This window comes from Seriola dumerili, unplaced genomic scaffold, assembly GCF_002260705.1.
Source record: "Seriola dumerili isolate Sdu_G_001 unplaced genomic scaffold, Sdu_1.0 BDQW01000391.1, whole genome shotgun sequence".
Taxonomy (NCBI): domain Eukaryota; kingdom Metazoa; phylum Chordata; class Actinopteri; order Carangiformes; family Carangidae; genus Seriola; species Seriola dumerili.
Window position 1 is genome coordinate 870,430 of NW_019174646.1, and position 13,730 is coordinate 884,159.

At 39.6% G+C, this 13,730-nt stretch overlaps 2 protein-coding genes across 2 annotated transcripts; both read left to right on the top strand.

Annotated features, from left to right (window-relative positions):
* The first annotated feature begins 107 nt into the window (after positions 1 to 107).
* LOC111233415 (beta-galactosidase-1-like protein 2) lies at positions 108 to 5,696 on the top strand. The gene is made up of 19 exons (XM_022761216.1): positions 108 to 118; positions 818 to 1,003; positions 1,231 to 1,299; positions 1,408 to 1,503; positions 1,599 to 1,707; positions 1,819 to 1,911; positions 2,018 to 2,099; positions 2,215 to 2,279; positions 2,419 to 2,503; positions 2,697 to 2,834; positions 2,944 to 3,024; positions 3,186 to 3,292; positions 3,848 to 3,994; positions 4,117 to 4,188; positions 4,384 to 4,462; positions 4,852 to 4,939; positions 5,138 to 5,252; positions 5,356 to 5,472; positions 5,586 to 5,696. The coding sequence occupies exons 1-19, from the start codon at positions 108 to 110 to the stop codon at positions 5,694 to 5,696; spliced, it is 1,851 nt and encodes a 616-aa protein (XP_022616937.1).
* Positions 5,697 to 6,452: 756 nt separating this feature from the next.
* On the top strand, positions 6,453 to 12,524 carry ilvbl (ilvB acetolactate synthase like). Its single transcript, XM_022761228.1, has 14 exons — positions 6,453 to 6,862; positions 7,363 to 7,564; positions 7,940 to 8,067; positions 8,263 to 8,513; positions 8,784 to 8,883; positions 9,034 to 9,131; positions 9,252 to 9,388; positions 9,504 to 9,638; positions 9,810 to 9,924; positions 10,076 to 10,245; positions 10,562 to 10,632; positions 10,717 to 10,788; positions 11,495 to 11,600; positions 11,721 to 12,524. The coding sequence occupies exons 1-14, from the start codon at positions 6,749 to 6,751 to the stop codon at positions 11,897 to 11,899; spliced, it is 1,878 nt and encodes a 625-aa protein (XP_022616949.1). The 5' UTR covers positions 6,453 to 6,748; the 3' UTR covers positions 11,900 to 12,524.
* The last annotated feature ends 1,206 nt before the right edge of the window (positions 12,525 to 13,730 follow it).

A 13,730-nucleotide genomic window follows, 5' to 3' on the forward strand; every position in this document is an offset into this window, starting at 1 on the left:
ATCTTCTTAATAATCATAAAATGTATTGAGATGCTTTCAGAGGCATATAATATGCAATATTCTAACTAGGACAGAGAGGATAAATAAACAAACAATAGATGAATAATATGAAACACAGGTATACATTCTCACACACAGACGTACACACACACACACACACACACACACACACACACACACTTATTCATGCTCACACATTAATTTATGACCACAGTTTCACACGGTCCCTTAGGCTCTGACTAAACTGGGAACCACTAGAGGGCATTAGTAGACCCCAGTCAGTAACTGTAAACTATACCATGAAGTCACATTACTCTGTACAATACAGTGCAATGCAATGTAATTCCTCCCTTCTCTGACTGAGTGCCACAGAGAGTGAGAGACAGACACAGAGAGAGAGAGACAGAGAGACAGAGCACTATTATATTTTTGTTGTGAAACAACAATAGTTTCCCTTATCCACAGAGTTTGAGGCCTCCCAGCACCGTCCTCCTTTCAAACGCTCTCTGGTAAGCTAAGCTTCAAGGTTCAGTTTTGACAGTGTGTGTTTTTGATGTTTGATGTTTTTTCTGTAGGCTAATTCTGCATTTGGGACTTTCATGATAAGTCTTCGTAAGGTTTGGCTTTTATTGTGCTTTTTAAAGTCAATTTATTTATTTTATGCAACGAGTGTTCATACTATCACGGATTTAGCATTTGAAGTAGCCTAAATGTTTCTTTTACTTTTGTACACTTTGAATATAATCATCCAACACAGTTGACCTGTTTCACAGAATAGACTTTTTTTCTTTTATTTTATGTAAAAGTTCCCCACTAGACACCACCCTGAAGTGAGGAGAATGAGCCGCTTGGAGGGACTGAGGGACCACTCGTCTCAGTTCACTTTGGAGGGAGAGCCCTTTCTCATCCTGGGAGGCTCCATCCATTACTTCCGTGTCCCCAGAGCCTACTGGGAGGATCGGCTGCTGAAGATGAAGGCCTGTGGCCTCAATACTCTCACAACGTAGGCTCCCACTGCAACTTGACTATTGCTCATATTGCAGGATTTTCACTGTTCTTCTACTGGAGGAGGTCAAACACAAATCAAATCAAATGTGTTTGTATAAAATGCCTTATTAAATAGTTCACCTTATGATGTAAAAGAACTGACCCAAATGGATTTTACAAGCCACTGGACTGTACAATTATTTATAAGCTATAAAGAATCATTTTCTTGCTTTTGTTTTTCAGATATGTGCCATGGAACCTGCACGAGTCTGAGAGAGGAACATTCAACTTTCAGGATCAGCTGGACCTTAGGTAAGGCGTCCTTCATCTTTTTTTCCTCTTTGTAGAATTACTAAATTTTATGTTATGAATGATTTTTCTTTTTTTAAATTAAGCAGAAGGTTCCTGTCCTTTTCTCAGGGCTTATGTCAATTTAGCAGCAGAGTTGGGTCTCTGGGTCATCCTGCGTCCTGGGCCTTACATCTGTGCTGAATGGGATTTGGGCGGGTTACCTAGGTAACACTTTTGGTCACATTTGGTCATTACTTAAAAATACAGCCATAGACTGTATGAGCAGTATGCCATCACAGTTGTTCTCATGTTTCTTTCAGCTGGTTGTTACAAGACAAAGACATGCAGCTGAGGACAACTTATCCTGGATTTGTAGATGCTGTCAACCTCTACTTTGACAAGCTTGTCTCAGTTATTAAACCTCTGATGGTGAATCCAACTCACTGTTTTCACTATATCTTATATTGTTTCCAGAATAATATTTCCAGAATATTTTATCATTGAGGCAGAAATATTTTTTCCTTTTTTTCTTTTTCTAAGTTTGAAGAGGGAGGCCCAATCATTGCAGTGCAAGTTGAGAATGAGTATGGATCATATGCAAAAGATGAGAAATACATGGCATTTATAAAGAATGTGAGTTTATCAATTTCTTTCTTTGTCACTTAAATGTGTTACATCAAAGTGTAGATAAGTTAGCATCTTTCTTGTATGTAACATCTTCTTCTTCCTTTGACTGAAGTGTCTCCAGGCCAGAGGGATCAATGAGCTCCTGCTGACTTCAGACAACTGGGAGGGCTTGAGATTTGGAGGAGTGGAGGGAGGTAATGAAGTTATCAGAAGTAGCCCTTCAGTTAAACAGAAAAAAACTGAATACAACATTTATTTTTTCTTTGATACTATATGATGTTGGAGGATATTGTATCTTGCTCATTTCAGTTCTAAAAACAATAAATCTTCAGAGACTGTCATTTGGAGCGATCCAGCACTTGGCTGACATGCAGGTAACTGAATGTAACATGTATTAGTTATTTTTTTGCATATGTAAGAGCATCAACCAACAGTCAAAAGGGAAAATAATAGCCTCTGATAGTAGACAGCAAGATATGTATTTAATATAGGCATGTGTGCTTTTCTGTGTAGCCCCAGAAACCTCTAATGGTGATGGAGTACTGGTCTGGGTGGTTTGATGTCTGGGGGGAGCATCACCATGTCTTCCATGCTGTGGGTATGGAAACACTTCAGCAATTGTTTCTCCAGCAATAAAGTATAATTTATAATTCATTTCAACTGACAGAGAAGAGCATTACTACCTGACTTAACTCCTTCACTACTGCATATTGCTCTTTGGCTCATGTGTTTACGTATTAAATACTCTAGGAAGCATTGTACCGAGTGATTTGTGTGCTTCCCCTCAACAGACATGCTAGCTGTGGTGTCAGAGATCCTGGAGCGAGGTGTTTCCATCAATCTGTACATGTTTCATGGTGGAACCAGCTTTGGCTTCATGAATGGAGCGATGGACTTTGGCACCTACAGACCTCAGGTCACCAGTTATGGTTGGTAGGAAACATTTTTTGCCATTAGAGCTCAGAGACCAAAGAAAAAAGAGTGTCCCCTAAACAAATGCATTGCTTCATACTGTTTTTGTAAATGTTGACATTGCAGATTATGACGCTCCTTTATCTGAGGCTGGAGACTGCACCCCAAAATATCAACTGTTGAGGACTTTATTCAGCCATTACCACTGTAAGTTCCTTTTTAAGTATCCACATGTATTGATTGCATGACAAAAATTTTATGACAAGCCATATACACCAAGCTGTTCAATTGATGACTTCATTACCCTGAGTAATTGAGTCTTTCATAATTGGAACTTAATTAAATGTTTCTGCTAACTCGTGTTCCAGCTGAGCCTCTTCCTGATGTGCCCCCTCCTCAGGAGAGAAGAGCATACGACCCGGCTGTCATCCAGCAGCACCTGTCACTGTGGGACAGCCTGCACTTCACCGACAAGGTAAGATAGAGATACCGAGCACCTGTCTGGCGTGACGGTTGATTCTGTAATCTACTGAAGGGAAAATGTTGTATTCAAACTCCAACTAGGCCATACTGTCACTACTGGGATGAGAGCAAAATGTAATGGTGGTGACCCTCAGACAGACATCAGACAAGTGGGCTGTTAACAATGTCATCAGCTGGTGCATCTGCTGCTGTGTCTCCACTTGTCTGGAGATGTAGCACCATGCTGTTTATGCTCAAGACAGATGTCACACACCTGGCAGCTCAGATTTGGTCATGTTCCAAGGTGTCAACACACCAAGAAGTATCTGTCATATGCTATTTGGTCAACTCTCTTTTTCCACTTGCAGTGTCATGCATGCATATATATCTCGTACAATTTCATTCAGTGACAATACAAACCCAGCTCTGTAACTGCATCTTGGACCGCCCTCTAAAACTAGACAGATAATGATTTAACCTCACGCCACTGTTTTCAGATGTCTGATCTTTAGCATGTTCTGCTAGGTTCCTGTATCTAATATGTTGGGTTGTTTGATTGTTCATCCAGCCATACAGGTCAGAGAGGCCAGTGAACATGGAGAGTCTACCTGTCAACAATAGCAACGGTCAGTCGTATGGTTACACACTGTATGAAACCACCATCAGCAGTGGAGGAACCCTCAACTCCAGGAACAACATCAGAGATAGAGCATTGGTGAGGACATACAGCTCGACCCAGAGACAGACACGCAGACTGTTCATACATAATGTTTCATAATACTTTTTCTAAGGCTATACACATAATCCTGTCATTGTGACTTTTAATTTTCTCTATAGGTTTTTGTGGACAAACAATGTGTAGGTAGTTTGGACAACAAGACTCATGAGCTGACCCTCCCTGATGGAAAGGTAATGTTATTATTTCTGTTCTTTTCTGAACACGACATGCTTCATTCCTTTAGAGGAACTTACAACAAAATATGATTCTGAGAAGCTGTACATGGGGATCCTATTCAAACAAGCAGAGAAATAGTTTGTCTCATTGTGATCACTTTTCTTTGTTCAATAACTTTCCAAATGACTATCGTGTTTTGTGCATTAAAGGGAGAGAGGATGTTGAGCTTACTCGTGGAGAACTGTGGAAGAGTGAACTACGGGAAAGCTCTGGATGAACAACGCAAAGGTATTCTACCTTCACTCAGCAGTGTAATGTGCTTTGCCTCATTGGTTTGTAGCTTTTGCACCAGTTCAGTCATCTGAATCTATAGACTAGCCACTGTGCATTTCTTATGTATACTATAGAAGTGAGCATTACAACATTGCTCAAGCCAATGGAAGTATCATAACAGTTCAGATCATGTTGCTTGGGCACTGAAAAATCTATTCAGTTCACTCAGACAAGTAAAAACACTGCAGCTGCGGAGACTTTCTTCTTTCCCTTTTTGTGTTTTGTTTTACACCACAACCATGCAGTATATATAGAATAGAGCACACTAAAAAGCATGTGTCTGTGTACTGTGTTTTGTCTGCTAGTACTGCATGTCCGCATCTCATATTTTCCCCTCATATTAGGTATTGTGGGAGACATTCTGTTGAATCACAGCCCTCTGCGAGGATTTACCATCTTCTGTTTAGATATGAAGCCAGGCTTTATGAAAAGGTTGGTTATCTAAACTTCATTTTTAATACTGTGAAAATTACTACTAGACCTCTTCATGGACACTTATAGACAGTTCCTCATTTTAAATGAAGGGGTGGTATCACCCTAAAATATCTTTTACACCACATAATGTCAGACTGATTTTAGTTTCACATGTTTACAGTCAGTGTTTCAAATGATTGTTCGATCTTGTTTCAGATTAATAAATTCAGGTCAATGGAAGTCTGACCTCAAGTCGCCCTCCGTTCCAGGGTTTTTCCAGGCCAGGCTCTATGTGGATGGGCCTCCCAGAGACACCTTCATTACACTCCCTGTGAGTAAAACAAACAAAAAATGGTTATGCCTTGAAAATGGTTAATACTACAGTTTGCAAACTCACATTCCACATTATTATTTTATTGATCGTCCATCCACAGGGTTGGGGTAAAGGAGCTGTGTTTGTCAATGGACAAAACCTTGGACGCCACTGGTTCATTGGTCCTCAGCATTTCCTTTACCTCCCAGGACCTTGGCTCAGAAGTGGAGAGAATCAGGTAAACCCCTGTTGGAACACGTGGTGTTTAACAGCAGTTGAGTTCACCTCTGCTTTTTATTTTTCTTTAGTTAATCTGTGACAACCTTTTGTGTGTTTTATGTTCTCTTGCAGATCGTTGTTTTTGAGGAACAAAAAGCAGATGACAAAATACTGTTTGCTGAAAATCCTGATCATGGAAAGACAATTGATGTTTACAAACTCCCCTTTTGCACATTGCTGTGAAAATAATGTAAAGCAACAACACACATGCTTTTTCAAACACGCGCGCGCGCGCACGCACACACACACACACACACACACACACTCACACGTAGGGTCACAGTTTCTTGAGACCAGCGGTTACTGTCAGTAATTCAAATAGTCTACCCATACAATTAATTCACTAACCATAACATTTTCAGAAGCTATGCAGTATGGTTAATTTTATATTTTAAAGGTTTAGTGAAATGTTATATTTTGCCATTGATTCCGGTGCATTATGTCTTTTTTCGCAAAATCAATAAATTAAACATCAACACCTTCGGATTTCTTTTGTTTTCTCATTTCATTGTGAACTTTGCTCTGATTAAATATCGCAGTTTGAACCTTTGGCAGCGTGACACACCCTCATGGCTTCTCATTGGACCAAAGGCTTGTCTATTACTGAAGCGACACCTGACCCACACACAACTTTGTCTGTTAATATCAAAGCCTAGTGGCCGGAAAGAAAGACGTCTTTACCTTCACAATAAAGGGCTAACATTTGTTAGACTGAAAAATGTAGAGAAAATTCCCGGTACACAATATTGACATAATAGTCATATTTTATTGTTTTTTTGAATACATGAATATCTATATACACGTGTTCATATCATTGTGAATATATTCAGTGAAAATGTAATATATGTATTTATTTTGAAAATCATAGCCGGATGTTCCACTTTAGTTCTAGCTAACTTGACCTGTAAATATATACGCTATCCGCTGATGTTCCTGTGTTGGCACAACAATTGCGGAAAGAGCGCTCGGTCATTTTTAACTTGCAGAAGAGTCGACTACATGCCCTTCAAAGCCTCTGTTCAGGAAATTTATACCAGTAAATTTCACAGTAAATGTACTGATAAAAAATACGACCTTTTGAAATGGTTGTATAGCAGTTGTAGGAGCAGCTCCACAGTATCTTAGCCTAGCTTGAACCGGAGAGCTGCTGAACTGGACGAGTTAGGAGTAGGTTTGGATATTAAGTTTAGCTAAGTTGGGTTTTTACGACTAAAGGTTTGCTTCAGCATCCTAACATGGAGTCATTTGGAACCGTTGGCACAGTTCTTGGATGCTCTGCGGGCATTGCGGTGTGTGGGCTTGTGTTTGCAGCCTACAAACTTGGCATACTCTACCAGTTGTTTCACAAGGTAGGTTTTCTTAACATGCATAATTTTCTATTCCTTTACTCTACATGCATTATATTTTATTGCAGTATGTTGAACAGATGAGTCATAGCAAATACCCTTGCATCCTTTACTCCCACCTGTGCTTGGTGGGTTGTTAAAGGTGAAAGGTAAGCTGGGCTCATTAATGTAAACTTTGACCAGCCCTGTGGTTTTCCAGCACAAAGGCTATCACAACACCCGGGCTGTTAGTGGGATTGCACAAAAGCCAGAGGCACATCACCACTGCAAGCCTGACAATATGTGGTTATTGTGAAATATGAGAGGCCAATAGAGTGAAGAGATGGTGTGACAGGTGACCTCCAGAGGGGCTATCACCTCACACTGATAGTTGATTATCTATGAAAGAGCTTTTTTTCTACTTTACCAAATTGCTTATTCTATTAAATCAGTGAAATAACAGGAATGATCTGAATACTCTGTTCACTGGATTAACTTTTATTTTGTCCTCTCACTTGTTTCAGACTGAAACACAAAGTCCACGGCATGGTGGCGAAAGTGTGGCAGAGGTCCTCCGTGCCCATGGGGTCAAGTATGTTTTCACTCTTGTTGGTGGACACATCTCGCCCATCCTGGTGGCCTGCGAGAAGGTCGGCATCCGCATTGTGGACACCAGACACGAGGCCACTGCTGTCTTTGCTGCTGATGCTGTGGCAAGACTCTCAGGTGCAGATTTATGTTACCAGAATAGAAGTATCGACATATATGAATCTAAATATGTGACCCTCAGTCTTATTTGAGCTCATATTATTTTGCCAGCAGTTTTGTGGAATAAATGTATTGGGTGTGTTGTAGCCATGTTAAAGTGTGTTTTGCTAGAGGGCTTTCCCACTGCAAATAATATGAGTGGGGTATCTAACAGCGTTGATAGAGGCTGGATTACATTTAGGTCTGCCAGTGTTGTGACCCTGGTATTTCAAATAGTTTGGCATAGCAATGGGTTTAGATAGAACTGTCTGAATGTCTTATATATTGGGCTGACTGAGTCGTGAGTGTGTTTTTGGGGCTAGTTGATAGCTACTATGATTGTATTTCCTCCAGGCACTGTTGGTGTAGCAGCGGTAACTGCCGGCCCAGGCCTCACTAACACAGTTACAGCAGTGAAGAACGCTCAGATGGCTGAATCTCCATTGCTCCTCATAGGGGGAGCTGCTGGTACACTACTGCAGGTGAAGTGGATTCAAATACAGATGCAAATATGATGTGAATGTGTAGGTAAAATAAAGTAACAGAACAAAACAATTGTCAGTTTAGGAGCAGTGGGTTCAGCTGCTGTCAGTCGCAGTGTACAATAAAGTGTGTTATACTTAAGCTGTTCTCAGCTTAGGTTTCTAACCTCTCTGTCAACCGTATTTGTGGTACAGGGCAGAGGAGCGCTGCAAGATATCGACCAGATGTCTCTGTTCAAGCCGCTGTGTAAGTTCTGTGCCTCCATCAGGACTATCAGAGAGATTGTGCCTACGGTCAGGAGGGCCCTGGCCATCGCCCAGTCTGGAACTCCTGGTCCTGTTTTCATAGAGTTCCCCATCGACACACTCTACCCCTACCACCTGGTGTCCAAAGAGTTTGGGGTTAAGAACCCTCCCAAAGGCCTGATGGGAAAAATCGTCTCATGGTATCTTATCAGCTTGTCTTGTTGACACAGAACATGTATAATAATAAATGATGAATAAAAATGTAATCATACTGTATGAAAGTACAAGTTAGAATAAAATTACACGTCTATGCAAAACAAAAATCAGCAACATGCTACATTGTTACACATAAATAAATAGCCTGTAGGGCATGCTGGGAGCCCAGCAGCACACATACCTTGTAAATTTAAAGGCAAAAATGCCATAATACATTTAAAACAATATCATGTGATGGTGTGATTTCTCATAAGGTACCTCAGTAACCACCTCATGAACCTGTTTGCTGGAGCCTGGGAAACCAGAGATGTGTCTCCACTTCCCGTTGACATTCCACAAGCCACAGACGATCAGGTAAGACTGCTGCTGATATTAAACATATGATGCTACTTACATGTTCACTTTTAGTTAAAGACCTCAATCAGACAGCCCTCTCATTGTGTACAGTATTAAGAAGGTGTTTTAAATGGTTTGCTCTTTTTTTAACTTCTCAATACAAATCAGGTACAAAGGTGCATAGAGCTGGTGAGTCGAGCCAAGAAACCTGTTATTCTGCTGGGTAGCCAAGCAACACTACCCCCAACACCGGTCGATGACATTAGGTAAAGTAAAAATTATGCCCCCCTCTTCTCTACTTTTCTGTCCTGTGTCTGTCTGTTTTTCTGGCACTCCTCTATTTGGTTTCTCTCTGTTGATACTAGAAATGTTTTCCTTCTTCACAGGAAGGCATTGGAGGACCTGGGCATTCCCTGCTTCCTTGGGGGCATGTCTCGTGGCATGCTGGGTAAAGACAGTCCCATCCACATCAGACAGAACAGGAGAGATGCTCTGAAGGAAGCTGACCTGGTGCTCTTAGCAGGTCAGGCTACTTAGAATTTCAGTAACTATTTTGATACATTTTTGAGGTTGCCAGTATAGCCACAGGTTATTAGGAATTCCTAGAGAAATGTTAACATTGTGTGTTGTGTTTGCAGGCACTGTGTGTGACTTCCGCCTGAGCTACGGCAGAGTTCTCAACCGACGAAGCAAGATCATCGCTGTCAACAGAGATAAGACACAGCTGCTGAAAAACTCAGATATGTTCTGGAAACCAACTATAGCAATTCAGGGTATGTTCCCAAGCTGCAATCATCATCCAGGTTTATAATTAAAGTAGCAATATGTCAGCATTTTAGATCTCTGGTGATAAGTGAAATGAAAAAAAACTTTTTGTCACTGGCTCCAATTTATTACTGAAATGCTTAAAGTCTAAAATGTAAATATTGGTCTATTTTTTTTAGGTGATGCTGGTTCATTCTTAGTGCAGCTTTCTAAAGGCCTGAAGGGCCATCGCTGTCCAGAGGAATGGCCTCAGAGCCTCAAAGCAGGAGATGTGACCAAAGAAAATGTAAACAGGTGCGCAGAGGTGACGATCCCTGGTCCCTGTTCTGTGTCTCAGTGCTTATTAGTGAAGTCTTTAAAAATAAGAAAGGAAACATATTGTTATCAGTAATGTTAATGCAGATGCAACGTCTCCATCACATAAACCAGTTATTTTTTATTCCAGGGCTAAAGCTGATGAGAAGACAGAACATCACCTAAATCCACTAAATGTCCTCCACCGTGTGGATGAGCTGATGGCAGAGGACAGCATCATTGTCGCTGATGGCGGTGATTTTGTTGGAAGTGCTGCTTACATAATGAGACCAAGAGGACCTATGCGCTGGCTGGATCCAGGTGAGATACTGTAGATCAAAAGGTTATCTAAAAGGCTTGTAATTTCAGCAGTATGACCATGAAATAATAATTTAAAATAACTTAATTTGTTGACTTTACTTGTTTGCTGTTTTGTTGCTTGTTTGTGTGACTATAAAGAGATTACAGGAGTGCACAGAAAACTATGTTGTAGTAGTCAAGTTCATTCATGTTATTCAAAATCTAAAGTTTGTTCTACATAATCACAAGTCATGTTTTGTCTGTATTTTAAGAATGTATTCTGAGGCTAATAATGCTTTATTTGCAGTCATAACTGTCCTGTTCCTCATTCCTACAGGAGCCTTTGGGACCCTGGGAGTTGGAGGAGGATTTGCCCTGGGGGCAAAACTGTGCCGACCTGAATCTGAGGTATAGTATTTATTCTGGCATTTCTGAAAGCACTTTTCTTTGTTCACCCTTTACTAATGAAATGCCTCTTTGTGTGTTTTTCAGGTGTGGATAGTGTATGGTGACGGCTCCTTAGGATACAGTGTTGCAGAGTTCGACACGTTCACCAGACACAAGGTAAAATCACCCACACAATTATCCATGACAAATGTGAAACAGTAGCATAATTATTACAAACAACACAAAGCAGTGTTAGTTTTGACACAGTTTTGGCCAGTCATTAAAAAACAAAGCATTGCTACTGTAGAGAATGGCATAAATGGAAAAGGTAATTTAGATTGAAATCACTTAAAATCTTAATACAGCATACATTAGGGTCAGGCTAAGTCAAACTTATTTCATAGCTGTACTGGAGCATGTGTTTGAATTAGAGCTTTTAAAAATAAAGTTAAACTTAATTACTGTCTACATAACATATACCGTATGGTGGACGGAAAACATTGCTTGATTGCTTGATTGGATATATATTGTGTAATTGATCGCTATCCTACGGTTGTCTTTTGGAAGCCGCTACAGGTGTAACTTAATTGTAAGACAACATCGTGATTGGATTTTAATCATTTATGCATCCAATTTTTGAGACTTCGAGCTGTCAGAGCCTGAAACAGAATTATGTCAAAATTTGGTGAAAAAAATATAGTAAAGCTCTTGGCAGCTGTAATGCTAAATTAGCTTTTAAAATGTATTGATACCCCATTATAGGCTTCATGAGATTCAGCACATGATTAACCTAACTGTGTATTGTTTCTGTAGCAATAACATGCAAGAGTCTATATTTTTGATTTCTTCTGATGTTCCACGTTTTATTCTTTTTTTATCCCAGACACCAGTTATAGCTGTGGTGGGAAATGATGCATGTTGGAGTCAGATCTCCAGAGAGCAGGTTCCCATCCTTGGCAGCAACGTGGCGTGTGGCCTTGCATTTACAGGTACATTTTGTCCACAACATGTTGCATGCTTGTAGTATATGCACAGAATTTTCTTATCTTCATGTCTAATGTCTGGGCAGTTGCTAACTGAAAAATTGTACTCTCTCCCCCTTCTTGCAGATTATCACATAGTGGCAGATGGTTACGGTGGTAAGGGCTACCTTATAGGGCGTGAGGACGAGGACAGGCTAAGCAACATCATCAGACAGGCTCAAAAGGAGACCCAGGAGGGCAAGGCTATACTTCTCAATGTTCTGATAGGGAAGACCAACTTTAGAGAGGGCTCTATCTCTGTTTAGAGCAGAGATATTTTTCTTTAACACTGGCTATCTTCACAGAGTTTTACTATTAGACTCTGAAAGGATTTCAGCAAGTAGGACAAAATTATTTAACCTTGCCCTGACCAGACCTCTGCTAATTCTGTGTGCCCTTAAAGCCATATTTCACTTTGATAAGAGGAACTGTCCACATTATGCTGCTTTCCCATAAGAGTTCAGTTATGATATCACTTACTTCCCTCATCGGATTAGTCATAAATCATATTAGTAAATCATACAAGTACCAGTCATGACTATTATTATTATTATTATTATTATTATTATTATTATTATTATTATTCATAGCCACTTTATTTATTTATGTATTTATATATATTTATTAACTCTTATGTTCCACTTATGCTTAAAACATAGCTGCAGATCTGACAGCCTAGAAACTAAAGCTTTTGTTGTGCGTGCTACTTTCAGGGTTATGTTGTGTTCTTTGAAAGCATTTTGAGAAGGGGAATTACGAAAAGTAAGAAAACCTTGCTTTGATTAGGAATTTTACCTCTTCGGGTGCTTTGGAGTTTTATTTTTTACCTTTAACCAGCCTATTATAACTTAGATAGATGTTTCTTGCAAATAAACAAGTGACAGAAAATCACTCTGCTTGAGAAAGAGCATTGGTTTAAGTTATCTAATGTGACCAGTATGCCTTTTCCCTCGCCTTTCTACGAGGATTCATGAAATCTTACAGCTGTGATGTTCTTTATCAGTTGGGATAAAAAATTGTTAAAATGGGAATTATTTTTTTGAATGTTGAAGATTGACAAATGGTATGCCTTTTAATGTTTGATTGTATATTCAAATCATTTCACCCCTTTTACACAGCCTGTTCAAAGCGGGAATGTTGCGTTATTCCTCCTCACCATTCTGTATAAAGGTACAAACACTTTCAGGAGGACAGTGTTGTTCTGGCAACACGGAATAGTCACAGACCTGAATCAACATCTGTGTAAAAGGGAGAGCTGTCATGGCGGGACAATATGCCAGCCTTTTTTGGTTCAGTGTAAACAAGCAAAAGCGTCATAATGAGGGGTCGGGTCTTATAGCAGGATCTCTATATAAAAGAGGTTATTGATATGTATAGATTGAAAATATGTCTTCTCATTCAGTTATGTATTTAAATGATATTTAATACTAACTTGCTAACTTGTATGCAGAGATGTGGGCTAAAATATGCCTATACACAATATATATTGCATTACAATTATAATTTACACTCCAGACAAACATGCAGGGGCCATCTCACTCCAATATTGCTGTTTTATTTGGTACTTTAAGGGATTGGATAATGTCAGACTTTTGATTATAAAATGTTAATTTGGATTAATTCTCAAATAAATTTAAAAAAGTGTGGGTAATGAATTAGCTTTTGAATGATCTTAGCATAGACTGTATTGCAGGTACAGTAGGTAGAGTTTTATGTACGGATTACCATTTATTTATTTATCTTTTTTTGTAACATCTCAATGACCGCAACCATAATCTACCCATAACTTTCATTACTTTCTATATCTCTAGTTGAACAGTTACATTACTTTTTAATGTTTGGTTTAAACTGACGGAAAAGGCTTTGATTTTATTGTCTGCTTTCTACAGTTAGCCTGCAGAAGTGGAGTTAATATTGCAAACACTCCCTGCTACTTGAACTTCAAATCTGGCAAGAGGTGCAATATTGAGGTGTGTATGTATATTATAAAGTATGGATTTCTTTTCATGTCAGTGGCACCACTTGTAGATGGTAATGAGGTACAGTAGGGCTTCTGTTTTATGGTATGTCTGAGGTGCAGTGTACCCTGTTTTTTGG